Genomic DNA, 17,962 nt, shown 5'->3' with positions numbered 1-17,962 from the left:
TGCAGCACGCCCTCAGCACTGACCCTCTGACAGTGCGACACTCCCTCAGGACTGACCCTCCGACAGTGCCGCACTCCCTCAGCACTGACCCTGCAACAGGGCAGCATTCCCTCAGCACTGACCCTCTGACAGTGCAGCATTACCTCAGCACTGACCCTCCGACAGTGCCGCACTCCCTCCGCATTGACCCTGCAACAGGGCAGCATTCCCTCAGCACTGATCCTCTGACAGTGCAGCACTACCTCAGCACTGACCCTCTGACAGTGCGGCACTCCCACAGGACTGACACTCTGACAGTGCAGCATTACCTCAGCACTGACCCTCCGACAGTGCAGCGCACGCTCAGCATTAACCCTCTGACAGTACAGCACTCCCTCAGCACTGACCCTCCGACAGTGCAGTGCTCCGTCGGCACTAACCCTCTGACAGTACAGCACTCCCTCAGTACTGACATCCGACAGTGCGGCACTCCCTCAGTACTGACCATCTGACAGTGCCGCACTCCCTCAGCACTGACCCTCCAACAGTGCAGTAGTCCCTCAGTACTGACCTCCGACAGTGCGGCACTCCCTCAGTACTGACCATCTGACAGTGCCGCACTCCCTCAGCCTGACCCTCCAACAGTGCAGTAGTCCCTCAGTACTGACCTCCGACAGTGCGGCACTCCCTCAGTACTGACCATCTGACAGTGCCGCACTCCCTCAGCACTGACCGTCTGACAGTGCAGCACTCCCTCAGCACTGACCCTCTGACAGTGCAGCACTCCCTCAGCACTAACCCTCTGACTGTGCCGCATTCCCTCAGCACTGACCCTCTGACAGTGTGACACTTCCTCAGTACTGACCATCCGACAGTGCAGCGCTCCCTCAGCACTGACCCTCCGACAATGCAGCACTCCCTCAGCACTGACACTCCGACAGTGTGACACTCCCTCAGTACTGAACCTCCGACAGTGCCGCACTCCCTCAGCACTGACCCTCCGACAGTGTGGCACTCCCTCAGCACTGATCCTCCGACAGTGCGGCACTCCCTCAGCACTGACCCTCCGACAGTGCAGTTCTCCGTCAGCACTAACCCTCTGACAGTACAGCACTCCCTCAGCACTGACCCTCCGACAGTGCAGCGCTCACTCAGCACTGACCCTCTGACAGTGCGGCAGTCTCTCAGTACTGACCCTCCGACAGTGCAGCACTCACGCAGCACTGACCCTCTGACAGTGCGGCACTCCCTCAGCACTGACCCTCCGACAGTGCAGTACTCCCTCAGTACTAACCCTCTGACTGTGCCGCATTCCCTCAGCAGTGACCCTCTGACAGTGTGACACTTCCTCGGTACTGACCATCCGACAGTGCAGCGCTCCCTCAGCAATGACCCTCCAACAGTGCAGCGCTCCTTCAGCACTGACCCTCCGACAGTGCGGTGCTCCCTCAGCACTGACTCTCCGACAGTGCGGCGCTCCCTCAGCACTGACCCTCTGACAGTGCGGCACTCCCTCAGCACTGACCCTCCGACAGTGCAGTGCTCCGTCAGCACTAACCCTCTGACAGTGCGGTGCTCCCTCAGCACTGACCCTCTGACAGTGCGGCGCTCCCTCAGCACTGACCCTCCGACAGTGCGGCATTCCCTCAGCACTGACGCTCCGACAGTGCTGCACTCCCTCAGCACTGACCCTTCGACAATGCCCGTTCCCTCAGCACTGACCCTCCGACAGTGCGGCATTCCCTCAGCACTGACCCTCCGATAGTGCCTTACTCACTCAGCACTGACCCTCCGACAATGCCCGTTCCCTCAGCACTGACCCTCCAACAGTGCAGCGCTCCTTTAGTACTGACCCTCCGACAGTGCTGGACTCCCTCAGCACTGACCCTCTGACAGTGCGGCATTCCATCAGCACTGACCCTCCAACAGTGCAGTAGTCCCTCAGTACTGACCATCTGACAGTGCCGCACTCCCTCAGTACTGACCCTCTGACAGTGCCGCACTCCCTCAGCACTGACCCTCCGACAGTGCCGCACTCCCTCCGCACTGACCCTCTGACAGTGCGGCACTCCCTCAGCACTGACCCTCTGACAGTGTGACACTCCCTCAGTACTGACCCTCTGACAGTGTGGCGCTCCCTCAGCACTGACCCTCCGACAGTGTGGCACTCCCTCAGCACTGACCCTCCGACAGTGCGGCACTCCCTCAGCACTCAATCTCTGACAGTGCAGCACTCCCTCAGCACTGACCCTCCAACAGTGCAGCGCTCCCTCAGCACTGACCCTCCGACAGTGCGGCACTCCTTCAGCACTGACCTGCCGACAGCGCAGCACTCCCTCAGCACTGACACTCCGACAGTGTGACACTCCCTCAGTGCTGACCCTCTGACAGTGCCGCACTCCCTCAGTACTGATCCTCCGAATTCCCTCAGTACTGACCCTCCGACAGTGCGGCACTCCCTCAGCTCTCATCCTCTGACAGTGCAGCGCTCCCTCATCACTAACCCTCCGACAGTGCAGCACTCCCTCAGCACTAACCCTCCGACAGTGTGGCACTCCCTCTGTACTGACCCCCTGACAGTGTGGCACTCCCTCAGCACTGACTCTCCGACAGTGCCACACCCCCTCATATTGACCCTCCAACAGTATGGCACTCCCTCAGCACTGACCCTCCGACAGTGCAGCATTCCCTCAGCGCTGATCCTTCGACATTATCCCTGAACTATCAGTGACAGAGAAACAAGTTATCATTTACACTGTGGGATCTGACTGTGCACACATTGGTTGTTCCATTTCCCATATGGAAATTGTAGGTCCATTGACTGAGATTGTAAAAGCTGACACAGAAATGCATGTTTATGTTTCCTTTGCCAATTGGTGTTCACTCTAGGACTTTGCCTGTCCTTGTCCCATTGTTTCAGACTTGGCCAGAGATATAACAGCTTCCTCAGGAAGGACTTCGGAAGAAGCTGAATTGCTCCCCGGGGACTGCACCAGTGTTTGATGTTTGCAGCGAGTGTTGTCTGAGTTATTGAATAACGCTAACTCTGACGGACAAGTTAGGGCATGAATGGAATGTCATTGCCACGGGAGATAATACAACATGGTGGTATAAATAATTACAATGGCAATCTGAGAAACATATTGCATGAGGTTTTCAAACTTGACATCCAATCAGACAAAACATTTCCTTCTATTTATCAGTTACAAGCAGATTCACTCAGTTTGATTTATCATATCAAAATTGTCATCTGGTTGGGATGTGCAGAATGAAATTTATGTCTAATCTTCCGTGGGAGTGTTGAATGGAGACATAGTGGAGGGATTTTACTCGATACCTAACCCTGTGCTGTCTCTGTCCTGGGAGTGTTTGATGGGGTCAATGTAAAGGGAGCCTTACTCTGTATCTAACCCCGTGCTGTCCCTGTCCTGGGAATGTTTGATGGAGTAGAGAAAAGAGGCTGGGAGGGTCATACTGAGTGAGTGCCACACTGTCAGAGTGTCAGTATGGAGGGAATGCCGCACTGTCAGAGGGTCAGTGCTGAAGCGGAGCAGCACCATTGGAGGGTCAGTGCTGAGGGATTCCTGATGAAAAGCTTATGCCCGAAACATCAATTCTCCAGCTTCTTGGATGCTGCCTCACCTGTTGTGCTTTTCCAATACCACACTCTCAACGCTGAGGGAGAGCTGCACTGTTGGAGGGTCAGTGCTGAGGGAGCACTGTATTGTCGGAGGGTCAGTGCTGAAGGAGCGCTGCACTGTCAGAGGGTCAGTACTGAGGGAGTGCTGCACTGTCGGAGGGTCAGTGCTGAGGGAATGCTGCACTGTCGGAGGGTCAGTGCTGAGAGAATGCTGGTCGGAGGGTCAGTGCTGAGAGAATGCTGCACTTGCAGAGGGTCAGTACTGAAGGAGTGCTGCACTGTCGGAGGGTCAGCGATGAGGGAATGCTGCACTGTCGGAGGGTCAGCACTGAGGGAATGCTGCACTGTCGGAGGGTCAGCGCTGAGGGAATGCTGCAATGTCGGAGGGTCAGCGCTGAGGGAATGCTGCACTGTCAGAGGGTCAGTGCTGAGGGAGTGCTGCACTGTCAGAGGGTCAGTGCTGAGGGAGCAGGCATTGTCGGAGGGTCAGTGCTGAGGGAGTGCGGCACTGTCGGAGGGTCAGTACTGAGGGAGCGCTGCACTGTTGGAAGGTCAGTGCTGAGGGAGTGCTGCACTGTCAGAGGGTCAGTACTGAGGGACTACTGCACTACATTTCCAGGCAATGCATTCCAAGTGAATCACTGAGTGAAAAAGGTTTTTCTCAAATCGTCCTTGCTTCTTTTGCACATCACAATCAGGGAGGGAAATCTGCTGTCTTTACCCGGTCTGGGCCTATAGGTGACCCAACAGCCCACACCAATGCGGTTGGTGGTGAACTGCCTGTGGAAACAATTTATGAGGATACTAAGTTGTATTGCTCCATCTCGATCAGCCTCAAAAGGACCCAAGATGAAAAACACCATCCTCACTATGACAAGCCAACTAGAGGATGGCAAATTAATGCCACCTTTATTCTAAAGTAGACCAATATTAATTGATATATTTTTGGCAGGCTTTAACAATATTTTCTCAAGGCAGTTGTGAAAGTTCTGATCCAAGAAGTGATTATGTGTCTCAGATTGACATTCTTGAGCTAATATAGTCTGAGTAAGAACGAACTTTAAAAATGTACCAGAGAGATTCGATAAATAATACCAATCAATTAGACAGGGTCGTGTAAATTATTACTAACTATTACTTTATTACTCAACAACTAACCCAGAGATTGTCAGTGCAAATTCCCTCGAGTTGCAAAACTCAATAAAAATAATCACAAAGCTGCCAGATTGAAAGCCCAACTGATGTTCTTTAGAATCACACAATCACAAAATTGTTACATTACAGAAGGAGTCTATTCAGCCCACCATGCCTGTTCTATCCCATGAGTGCCAATCTCATGCCTTTCCCCATATGCCTGCACAGCATTTCTATCCTAGTAACAGCCAGGTTTCTGTATGACTAGTTATTCCAAACAAATAGTAGCTAACTACAAGTAAACGTCTATGACCATTTTACAGAAATCTCCTCTTATATCCCCCTCACAGAGAGAGAGAGAGAGAGAGAGCAGGCAGTTCCTCAGTTTAATTTCTCGTCTGACCGAACCTCCAAGAATGCAGAATGCCATCTATACTGCTTTCAGTCGGGAAATTGTACTCAAGTATCTGCTGTGGGTCTTGAACCCTTACCCTTCAAGCACTGCCAGCAAACACATGAACTAACTGATTCAGCATGACAGCAACTCCTCACCCCTGAAACTTCTGTTCCCCTACTTGAGAAGAATTAATTTCTCCCAATCAACGTTACTGACTGCATTAATCTCTCTCTGAACTTGTTGATCAGTTCAGTCATTAATCTTTGATACTCAAGAGGATACAGGCCGAACTGTGTAATCTGTCTTTGTAAGTTAAGTCTCTCAGCCCTGGGATTATTCTGATGAATCAGCCCGGCTCCCTTTCTAAAGCCAATCTCTCCTTCCTGACTGGTGGGGTCCAGAGTTGAATGGACTCTGTTCTAATCTTCAGAAGGGAAAGAATTGTCCCCACTTTTAATGTAGAGAACAAGAAGTCATAGAATCCCTACAGTGTCGAAAGAGGCCATTTGGCCCATTGAGTCTGCACTGACTCTCCAAAGAGCATCCCATGCAGACCCCTACCCTATCTCTGTCACCCCACATTTACCAATGCTATCCAGCCTATACATCCCTGAAGCAATCAAATATGGCCAATCCACCCTGACCTGCACATCTTTGGACTGTGGGAGGAAACCAGAGCACCCGGAGGAAACCCACGCAGACACGGGGAGAATGTACAAACTCCACACTGACCGAGGCTGGAATCGAACCCAGGTCCCTGGCTGTGTAAGGTCAGAAAAACTCATGTTTCCATAAGACCATAAGACCATAAGACATAGGAGCGGAAGTAAGGCCATTCGGCCCATCGAGTCCACTCCCCATTCAATCATGGCTGATGGGCATTTCAACTCCACTTACCCGCATTCTCCCCGTAGCCCTTAATTCCTTGTGACATCAATGTTTCAAAGAAGGGTCAAAACATTAACTCTGTTACTCTCTTCACAGGCGCTGCCAGACCTGCTGAATTTCTCCAGCACTTTGTGTTTGATGTCTTGAAACACTGGGGATGAAGATGTTACAGAAAAATCAGAGTGCAGGGGAGTTTGTCCAATACAGGTGGAAGGGATCAGTGACCCCTGGGAGATATCTCAGGAGAGAATGAGTGTGAGTGACAGAGAGTACAAGATCATTAAATACACACTTGTTTGAAAGGATCAATATCAGATTCATTCCTAATAACATTTTAAGTAATCAAATGTTTATGTTGTGAAAGTCTTGCAATTGCCACAGATCAGGAGTTACCAATCAGAGGGACAGAAGGGATTTGTTGGGAATGATTAGTTTTGGAATGAGGATCAAGTAAAATCTGATCCTCCACACTCTCCTGACCAGTGTCAGTCTCAGCCTATCAGGTGTACTGATACCAATCCCACTCCAGTTCCTAACTGGAAGCTCAGATACAATGAGGAAACTGTAGCCTGTTCCCAATCTCTCACCTTCCAGCCAGCCACAGCTCAGACAGAAGCATTACTTACCACAGAATCCAAGATTCGCATTTTTACAACAAACAGAGCTGTCGACCCATTGTGTCTTCACTGGTCATCAAATATCCATCAATTCTAACCCCATTTTCCAGTATTTGGCCTGTACATGAGGAGGAATTTCTCCAGCCAGACGGTGGGGAATCTGTGGAACCCATTGCCACAGAGGGCTGTGGAGGCCCAGTCACTGAGTGTCTTTAAGACACAGACAGACAAGCTCCTGATTAGTAACAGGATTGAGGGTTACAGGGAGAAGGCAGAAGAATGGAGTTGAGAAATGTATCAGCCATGATGGAATAGTGGAGCATACTCGATGGGCCGAATGGCCTAAGTCTGCTCCTATACCTTATGGTCTTATAGTTGCCTTGTATGCTCTTGGCATTTCAAATGCTCATCTAAAAACATCTTAAATATTTTGAGAGTTCCTGCATCGACCACCATTTCAGTCAGATTCCCATCATCTTTCAAGTCCAGAGACCCTACTTCAGAGCTCTTTTTGTTTGGATCAATTTGGATTTCTCTGGACAGGAGTAATTGGGGATGGGCAATAAATTCTGGCCTTGCCAATAATTACTTTCAAAATAGGTTCCAACCCTGGGGTGAGCCGAAGTTCTTATAGACACAAGTCAGTTAATTCTGGAGTTCTGGCAATATCTGTGATGGGCACACACACAGAGGATGTACAACCAACTAGGCTCGAAAGTGTTTCTGTCTCCCCACAGACTTTGCAGACCTACTGAACCTTACCAGTACTTTCTGTTATTGAATGAATGCCAAAGTACCTTCTCATGGATAATTTCCTGTTTCCCCCTAGCCACTGTCAGATGGAATCCAGCAGTAGCAGAGTAAATATATACACACACATAAACACACAGACACACACATAAACACACAGACACACACACGCTCTCACAAACAGAGACACACAGCTGCACACACATGTATAAAGACACACACACACATAAAGACACACAGACACATATAGAGAAACACAGATGCACACACATGTATAGAGTCTCTCTCTCTCTCACACACACACACAGACACAGCATTCCCTGATGGTCTCCTTGTACAGAGGCTGTGAATGGCTGATCACATCAGAGAGGAATGGGAAGCACTCATTCTGAGCTGAACTTGGAGAGTGGGAGCTGTCAGCAAAGAACGCACACAATTCCTGGGAGTTATGAGTCACAAGCTGTCTACAGCTGAGCCAGTATATTCTGATTATTCTTTCTTTCTCTCTGTTGCAAACTAAACATGAAAGAAGAATGTTTTGAAAGGTTGTGTGGACCAGCCCCCACGTAGGATGCCAGACCAATGAGAGTAGGGTCATTAGGCGAGCCTCCCCCATGTAGTGCCTTGTGTTTTCTTGAGCAATGAGAGAGCTCAGTCTGCAGTCACATGTGGACAGAGTGAATCCTCTAACACTGTACACACAAGCGACAGCTAGAGCCGGCTTCAATGACACATTGCTTCAGGTAGGTCACAGCCCACTGTTCATGCAACTCGCTTTGATTTTGCAAAGTGACCCATGGTCCCCAGTGGAGTTTCTGTTTTGACATTTTCTCTGATCAGTGACAGTTCACTTTCTGAATGCTGTCACTTTCTCTCAGTGTTTCAGAAACTTTTGTGCGCCTTGGAATTATTCCTTTCCTTCCCCGTCTTCTTCATTTCTCACGCCCTCCCACCCCTGCACTGTCGGTGAATTTGCCGAGTTTGGCTCCAACTGACAGTCCTGGCTGGGGAAATGGAGTTGGGAGGGTTACTGTCGGTCAAACTGATATGGGGCCAGTTTGGGGAACAGAGAGAGAGAGAGAGAGACAGAGACAGAGAGACAGACAGGTACAGGGAAGGGAAGAGAGAGAGAGAGAGAGAGATCGGAATGGGAGAGAGAGAGACAGGGAAGGTAGGGGAGCAAAAAAGTGAGAGGAATGAGCTGTTCAGTAAAATATCAGTGGAATTACTTCTGCAGCTGTAATCGGAGGTTACAATCAGTTATTGCCAATTCAGAATCCGACTGGTATATCCCCTCAGTCTGGAGTGAGTCATTGTTTTGGTCAAAATGAAGGAACTTTGAAAAGAGCTGCTGGTGCCTCTGAACATTTCACTGAACAAACTTTCTCTCACAGTCACATGATCTGACCAGATATTTTTCTTTTTCCTGATGTTACTGGGTAGAATGGAAAGTATTGTTGCTCATGTTGCTATTTGTAACGTGTGAATGAGGTGTGTGAGGTTGTTTAATTCCGGGAGATATAATCACCTTGTCTAATCTTATCATTTAAAAAAATCACACCCACTCTTAGAAAAGTCAGCCTGTATTGTAAGTGCGATATTGTCCTTCACAGTCTGAACTGACTTTTTAAAACACAGCAATGTAGTGTGTGGAGCGAAGATATTCCCACAATGCAGGCAGGTAGACAGCTTCCGAACATACAGCCTGGGATATAAACAAGGAATCTACAATGATCCAACAGCATCTGTGGAGAGAGAGAAACAGAGTTAACATTTCACGTCCGCGACCCTTTCAACATTGGAAATACAATAAAGTTTAGAGCAAGTGAAGGTGGGATAAAGAATAAAAGGTAAGGTCTGTGATTACTGGAGAGTAGAGTGATTAAATGACAAAGCATTTCATGTTGCAAATTCAAACTGCGTTAGAATGGAATAGGTTGTGTCTTGAGGAGGTGTGCACAGCTGGGTCTTAAATCAGTTAAAGTTAAATCAGTAAAATTAAAGTGAAAGAGACAAGAGAGCAGAGAAAAATACTGTTTAAAAAATGAAGAGGGAGCAGAGGTTATGATATAAAATTATCACAGAGACACTAAATTGTTGTGGTGCAGAGGGAAGCTATTCGGTGCATCGTGCCTGCACTGTGTCTTTATCTGGGCATCATTCACCAGTGTGCCTTATGCCTGCACACCATTTCTATCAAATTAACTATTCAGTGCCCCTCTTGAATGTCACAATTGAACCTGCCTCCACTACATTTCCAGGTAGTGCCTTCCAGAACCTAACTACATGTTGTGTTTTTTTCAGATCACGTTTTTTTGCGCATCAGTTTAAATCTATGCCCTGTCGTTCTTTGTCAAAATGGAAGCAAGGTGGAGAACTGAACCAACAGGTTGCTGGAAGCTTGTGGATAGAATTAAACTTTTCCACAAAGTAGCCTGCACTTAGCTTCCCAGTGCTAAGGAGTCCACGTCGTGAGTGGCCGTACAATAAAATATATTTAAAGAAGTTGAGGCAAATTATTGTTCACTTGGAGGAAGTGTTACAGACTTCAGGCAGTGTGAAGGGAGAAGGTGAAAAGGACAGCTGTTACACGCCCTGAACTTCCCTAGAAGGCTACTTGTGAGATTCAAGTAAATCATGATTCTGATGTAAGTAAGAGAAAAGGCACCCATCTAGAATGGACACTGCACTAGACAGATATATTTGATAATCTAATATATACAAGTGTAAATAATAGAGTTAGCATACATGAGCAGTTGAAGAATTTAACTTAATGATAGAGCTAAAGACAAAACAGGCTTGGGGGCAATGATTGTGCAGTCACCCACTGCCTGAGATACTCCAGTCTGAATCTCAATGTGTAAGGAGCAGTATTGGTTTGATGGTAGCACCATGCTGGAGGTGGTGGAAGTGACAGTGAATGATACTGGATGATTTATGCACAGCCAATAAAATTTTGCCTCTGAGTGAATATCTCACACAAACAATCCTTGGCAAATAATTGTAATGTCCTCTGACTCACAAAATCCTGACTGCCATAAATTCCTACATTACATAAAATATAAAAGGTGGTGTTCAACATTGAAAATAAAATCTGTATTTAAAAGAATTAAAATTAAAATAAACACAAACCACACAAGTCAAAATGACATCTGTGCCTCGCATGTGGGAGCAATGAAGTGAGATTGTGTGGCAGATTTGGGGCATGCATTTGCTACAAATAGCTTTGTCTCGTTCCAACACGGTGACAGGTTTTAAATCTGTCGCTGTGATTTTTTTTTCCATCACTGTGTTTTCTTTTGGAGTTCTCAAACAATGTCATTGTCTGAAGCTTTACAAAAAAACAATGCTTATTTAAATTACACTGATGTAATCCTGTGTAGAATAACATGAGGTATGTATATTTTCCTTTTATATTACTTGTGAGAGTTTCTGGTTTACAAACAGTTCCTAAAGAATGCAAGTCATTTCAATATCCATTTATCTGCTCACCCTGCAGTAAATATACAGGTTTTCAGATACTAAAATTTCTTTTTAAAATTATTCTTTGACTGCATGCATGTGGCACTGTCAAGGCTAACATTTTTCCCCATCCCTAATGCATTGGAGAGCTGCCTTCTTGAATTATTGTTGTTCTTGAGATTTAGGGATGGTTGTGGTGCTGTTAGAGAGACACTTCCAGGAATTTTCAATGCAAAACAATGATGATACACTTCCAAGTCAGGGTCATGTCTGATTTGAAAGGAAATGTGTAGGTGTAGTGTTCGCAGGTCTCTGGTGCACATCTTAATCTGGGTGATTGAGGTCATGGGATTGGAAGATGCTATTTGAGATAGTGGCTACAATAGATGGTGCATGTCTGGGCCAGCAGTGGAAAGTATGCATGCTTGTGGAAGAAAAGATGAAAACCAAGCCAAGATAGAACATTGAAATTCTCATTATTTCTCTTTCTCACACAATTCCTTTACTGGAGTTGAAAAGCTGATTCCACACTGCCATGTAAAAAATAACACATCACTTGTGGGTGGCACAGTGGCCCAGTGGTTAGTACTGCTGCATGACAGTTCAATTCCCGCCTCAGGCAACTGTCTATGCGGAGTTTACACGTTCTCCCCATGTCTGTGTGGGTTTCCTCCGGGTGCTCCAGTTTTCTCCCACAGTCCAAAAATGTGCAGGTTAGGTAAATTGGCTGTGCTAAATTGCCTGTAGTGTTAGGTGAAGGGGTAAATGCAGGGGCTTGGATGGGTTGCTCTTCGGAGGGTCGGTGTGGACTTGTTGGGCTGAAGGGCCTGTTTCCACATTGTAAGTAGTCTAATCTTACTTTAGCTTTTAATGCACTAAACGTGAGGCACTAAGTAGAGAATCAAAATTAACTGCATTGTTGAAACTTGTGTTCAGTTGTTAAGGGGACCTAGTGTTTGTGATAGATTGTGCTGCATTTTGATGTTATCTGGAGATGTCAGGTAGAGTCAGTCAGTTGATGAGGCCTGGATCAGAAGGAACGGTCTGGAACTGATACCTTTCGCACTTTCACAATTCCCCTGGTAAGAGTGAGGACCACAACCACACTCTGAGACAGAAAGAGGAGAAAGAACGATGAGGAAGGGAGAGGAGAAGTGGAGAGTGTCAGGGAGAGAGAGAGAGAGCAGGGAGAGAGAGAGTGAGACAATAGAGAGAGAGAGAAGGAAGGGGAGAGTGAGGGCGTGGTCAGCTCAGGATGCATTTCTCTAAAGTCTAACATTGGACCGTTGATGATCTTGGTTTGGACTCTATGACTTTTACAACCTTTTAACTAATGTTTATGGACAGTTTTTAAATGCCGGGAAGGTTTCAGAGCTGTGCAAGGTCCAACCTTCTCGGCAGGGTGCAAATACATGACAGTTGAGGCCAGAAACTTACCGATATTCATTAGACCCTGACACAGCCTCTCACCGTACCCAGCCCCCAGCCCCAGTACTCTCTCAGATTCCACATTATTAACTGGATAACAACTTCTCTTTGACTCTGAGGCACTGATTGTGACAGAGGGCCCTGAAAACCAGGCCACTGAGTGTACTTAAAACAGAGATCAATAGGTTCCTGACTACAAGGGGGTCAAGGGTTACAGGGAGAAGGCTGGAGAATGGGGTTAAGAAACAATTTGGCCATGATCGAATGACGGAGCAGAGTCAATGGGCTGAATGGCCTAATCCTATATCTTACAGTCACTGAGTAGTTTTCCCCTCTTGTGCAACCTTTTGGGAAAGAAGAGATCAGACGCGTGATAGACCAATTGAGGGTAGACCATTGAAAACAAAACTTCTAAATATTTCACACCAGGACTGTGAACAATGAAGCTACTGAGATTGCTGCTCAGTCTGTCTGACTGACATGTTCCCCAGAACCAGACCCCACTCAGTGATATTGTGCCGATGGGTTGGAAGGTTCTGGATCAAGTCCCCCTCCAAGGCCTGAGCACCGTGCTGACGGTCTAGTGACAGTGAGGGAGTACTGCACTCAGTCAGAAGATCTGCTCCTCAGATGAAATGTCACCCCCCAGCTCAATGTGTAAGATCCAAGGTACCATCCTGCAGAGGAGAAGGGAGTTCAGGATATTGTGAGACAGTCAACATCGCCAAAGCAGATCCCTGAGTCATTACCTCGTGACTGTTTGTGGGAGCGTGCTGTGTACGTTCCCTCCATTACAACAGAATTTCAAAATGTCTCAGGAAGGAGCTTTGAGGCACCAGCTGCTCATTTGAATTTTAGTTTCCAGGTGGCCTAGTCAGTCATATCCTCACCACCGGATTGTATTAAAGAAGCAGGAATTCTCAAGTTACACAGTGTGCTGTGCCTGGTCCCAGTCCACCTGGGGAGAGAACACAGTGGCCACTATCTGGGCCAACAGGAGGACTGCAGACAATGGATCCCAGCTGGAATTTCAACATGCATGGGCTGCCATATTGACGGGAGATATGGGGCTGGCAAGGTGACTGAAAAAAACAACATCAGGCCTTGGATAAAGAGAGGACCCAAGGTTTTATGAATCAAAATCCAAACCCTTTGAGAGGAAGGAGCAGAGAATCTCAGCAGGAGGGTCAGAGACTGCCTCCAGTGCTCTCCCCCTGTCACTGACCCCTCCCACAGCCCTGTGTACACTCTCCCCCTGTCACTGACCCCTCCCACAGCCCTGTGTACACTCTCCCCCGGTCACTGACCCCTCCCCCAGCCCCGTGTACACTTCTCCCCCGGTCACTGACCCCTCCCACAGCCCTGTGTACATTCTCCCCCTGTCACTGGCCCCTCCCACAGCCCTGTGTACACTCTCCCCCGGTCACTGACCCCTCCCACAGCCCTGTGTACACTCTCCCCCTGTCACTGACCCCTCCCACAGCCCTGTGTGCACTCTCCCCCTGTCACTGACCCCTCCCACCATTTCATTATCAAAATATTCTTCATCACAAGAGCCTCCATGTTAAACTATTGAATATTTGACCCCATCTGAGCTACAGCATCGAGCTCTGAGCAGGAGTCCTGCACTCCCCTGTTTTTACAGCCTGGCTATAATGACAATGATCAAGCTGCAGATCAAAGCCTTGTATGGACTCTCTAAGATTTTCCTTTTTTCCAGCCTAATATTCAGTTCCCTTTTGGGAGTCTTTCTGTTTCCGCCACCTTTCCCAACAACACAGTAACCTGATCAGATCGCTTCCCTGCACCTCACTTTCAGTTCTTTGCCAATCACCTTAAATCTGTTTGACCTGTGAGTCCCTCCACTGCTGAATAGCCTGTAGGTATCCAGAGCTTCAGTTCAGCCAGAAACACAGTATAGTGGACAGTGAGAAGGTCAAGGAAGAGAATGAACAATGAACAAACACAAAACACTGTGGTTAGGATCTGATCACACTGAGACTCACATCTTGTGACTTTGACTCTGGTGTGCTGTGGGGACAGGTCCCGTCCCCTGTCACTGGGCTTTTTATGGCACTGTGCAAATGATTCACATTCTCCTTGCTGCAGTCAGCTGACACCGAGCAGATCAGATACAGACTGAGGCAGGACGTGTGCAATAGGTGAATTCCTCAGAGCACTTCACATAGTGAGCCTGTGCTGTCCCTGTCCTGGGAGTGTTTGATGGGGACAGTGCAGAGGGAGCTTTACTCTGTACCTAGCCCCATGCTGTCCCTGTCCTGGGAGTGTTTGATGGGGACAGTGCAGAGGGAGCTTTACTCTGTATCTAACCCCGTGCTGTCCCTGTCCTAGGAGTGTTTGATGGGGACAGTGCAGAGGGAGCTTTACTCTGTATCTAGCCCCATGCTGTCCCTGTCCTGGGAGTGTTTGATGGGGGACAGTGTAGAGGGAGCTTTACTCTGTATCTAACCCCGTGCTGTCCCTGCCCTTAGTGAACATAAACAATGTGAAATAGGTTTGTGTATTTCAAGTGGGATCCTGTTGTGTAGTTGAAATGTAAATATAAATCTTCTTTTGTTTATTAGGCGCTGGGTCCAGTTGGTTTCCTGTGGATGTGAGCCCAGATAGTGGGTGATCTCATTGGTCCATCATTGATCTACATCACTCTACAGGTAGCCATGGTGGATCACCTGCTGTCCAATAAGAGCCACTTCCTGCCGCTGGGTTACCATGGCGGTAAGATGATGGAGAGCTGCAGTTACCGGATGTTACCGTCTCCTGTGTCTGAGGATGATAGTGACTGCTCCAGTTCCTGCTCCTGCTCCAGCCCTGACTCCTTGGTGCTGAACTCTGGCTCCCGGAGCTCCTCCAGCAGCCACAGTGGAGACAGTATCATCGATTACCTGCTTTCCCAGGCTTCCATGAGGAGCTTCCCAACTCCGGCTTGGGACCAGAAGGCTGGCCATCCCGTCATCAAGGAGGAAGCTGTGGAATTTCCCAGCTTTGGGGCAGAGGGGGATGCGTTGCGGCCATTCCAGCCAACCCTGGAGGAAATTGAAGAATTCCTTGAGGAGAACATGGAGGTGGATTCAAAGGATGAACCCAAAAGTGAAGTGACCGAGGGGATAAGTGATGATCCGGGCTCCTCCATCATGCTGCAGGGCAAAGTGATCTCAATGCAAGCCAAGTCGGAAATGAAAGATGTGAGGAATACTGAACAGGCATTGACACCTGGCGGAGCCATCCCTGTCCTTCTTCAGCTGCAGCCTGTGAAGCAGGAGCAGGGCAGTGAGGGTCACCCACACCCTCGAACTGACCTGAAGGTTGCCCAACTCCTTGTCAACATTCAGGGGCAAACCTTTACCCTGGTGCCTCAGTTTGTGCAGTCCTCCAGTCTGAACTGCTCCCGTCAGTACGTGAGGATCGCGCCGGTTCCTGTAGCCGCTAAGCCCACGGCTGGAGCTGTGGAAGGCTCCCAGGGCCAAGGTGCCCTCCTCCTGGGCCACAAGTTTCCAAAAGGGACCCCAGCAGAACTTCTGAAAATGCACAAGTGCACCTTCCCCGGCTGCACCAAGATGTACACCAAGAGCAGCCATCTGAAAGCTCATTTAAGGAGACATACAGGAGAGAAGCCATTTGCCTGCACTTGGCCTGGGTGTGGATGGAGGTCAGTTTGAAAATTCTGTTATAAATAAGAATTTCTGTCACATCTTTCACCACCTCATGACACCTCGGAGCATTTCGTAATAAATAAAGTAATTGACACTGATCTCGTCCTTCATAAACAACAACAGGACCAGGAGCAGATTAGATTCCCTACAGTCTGGAAACAGGCCCTTCAGCCCAACAAGTCCACACCCACCCTCTGAAGAGTAACCCACCCCAGACCCATTTCCCTTTGACTAACGCTCCTAACACTACGGGTAACTTAGCATGACCAATTCACCTAACCTGCACACCTTTGGACTGTGGGAGGAAACCGGAGCACCCGGAGGAAACCCACACAACACGGGGAGAATGTGCAAACTCCACACAGACAGTCGCCTGAGGCGGGAATTGAACCTGGGTCCCTAGTGCTGTGAGGCAGCAGTGCTAACCACTGAGCCACCGTGCTGCCCCAGATAACCTGTGGGTATTGACTGGAGCTAAAAGATTGGCCAGAAAACTAAGCAGAACAGCCTGATCCTCTTTGACCTTTGTATTTATCCATTCATGGGTGTCGCCAGAGGGCAATTAGGAACCAACTTGCTGTGGGCCTGGAGTCACATATGGGCCAGACCAGGTGAGGACGGCAGATCTCCTTCCCTAAAGGGTATTAGTGAACCAGATGGGTTTTTACAACAATTGACAGAGTTGAGGGAGTGCCCACTGACTTCACCAAAAATGACAAATTGTGAATTAAAGCTCTGGTAAAAGATGAGATTTAATCAAAGAGATTTAATCCCAACTTCCTCCTAGATCTTAAATTAAAGATTACATTAGCATGAGCTCAAAGAACATGCAATGTCTGAACAGCGTCACTGAAGTCAATGAGCTGCTCAGTTATATTGTCACTGTTTGTGGGATCTTGCTGTGTGTAAATTGGCTGCCATGTTTCCGACATTATAATAATGCCCACATTTCACTGGCCATGAAGGATTTCTGAATGTGTTGACATTGAAAAGTGTGTGATTAAAATGCACGTCTTCCCAGCTTCACTTGGGAGATTTTCCACTTTAGTCTTCCCATTGCATGGTGTGGTTGGAAAATTCAGAATTCTGACTGGTTCCGTACTTTGACAGATCGAGAACAATTACAAAAAAACAATTACAATGAATGATTGAATAAAGATTGAATAAATGAAAAATCAGATCTTTCTATTCAGAATAACACCGCTTGCAGGATGATATGATGGAAATGTTTCAGGAGGACAGATAGAAGTCAATAATTCCCAGTCGTTGAGGGTCAGGAACAAGAGGTCCGTAGATAGGAAATGAAATGTCTGAGACTGAGAATAGAGAGTGGGTGAGAAACCCTCCCACAGAAATTTACCAGCCTGTTGGAGTCTCTCCCAGGGTCAGTAATTGAGACAGAAATTGGTCAATACACAGAGGGAATAAATCATAAAAATGCAGGAAATTCTAGAAGGACCACACAAGGCAAATACAAGAAGGGTGTTCCTGATGACCGGGAAGCCCAGAACCTGGGATCACAGTCTCAGGAGATTGGTGAGCCATTGGGACTGAGCTGAGGGGAAATGTCTTCGCCCAGAGAGTGGGGAGTGGGCGGGATTCACTGCCACAGGAAGTGTGGTCTCAGCTGTAGAAAACTCATCAGTGAATCTGTGCACAGCATGATCCCACACGCAACAGCATCATGATGCCCTGGTAATCTGTTCTGGTGATTTCAATTGAGGAATCTAGGGGTTAATTGAGGATTAAAGAAGAATTTAAAAAGAGGCATATTATCTAAATGGGGAGAGGTTACTGAGCTGCAGGGAGATCAGGGCCTTCTGGTCCATGAATCATGAAGGTTGGTACACAGGTGCAGCAAGTCATCCAGAAACTAACAGAATGTTAACATTTATCACCAGTAGGCAGGCAGGAGGCTGGAAGAACACAGCAAGCCAGGCAGCATCAGGAGGTGGAGAAGTCAATGTTTCAGATGTACCCCTTCTTCAGGACTGGG

The 17,962-nt window shown here is 48.0% G+C and overlaps 1 protein-coding gene across 1 annotated transcript in view; it reads left to right on the top strand.

The window, feature by feature from the left end:
* The first annotated feature begins 8,062 nt into the window (after positions 1-8,062).
* The window catches only part of klf15 (Kruppel-like factor 15), a 12,393-nt gene continuing 2,493 nt past the window's right edge, over positions 8,063-17,962 (top strand). Inside the window, exons 1-2 of the mRNA XM_043707550.1 lie at positions 8,063-8,148; positions 14,881-15,962. Of these exons, the coding sequence (XP_043563485.1) occupies positions 14,974-15,962 (989 nt within the window). The 5' untranslated portion in view covers positions 8,063-8,148; positions 14,881-14,973. The remainder of the gene's footprint in view (positions 8,149-14,880; positions 15,963-17,962) is intronic.

Source organism: Chiloscyllium plagiosum, chromosome 18, assembly GCF_004010195.1.
Source record: "Chiloscyllium plagiosum isolate BGI_BamShark_2017 chromosome 18, ASM401019v2, whole genome shotgun sequence".
Taxonomy (NCBI): domain Eukaryota; kingdom Metazoa; phylum Chordata; class Chondrichthyes; order Orectolobiformes; family Hemiscylliidae; genus Chiloscyllium; species Chiloscyllium plagiosum.
Note: the sequence above shows the minus strand (reverse complement) of the source record. Positions and strands in the feature narration are given on the sequence as shown.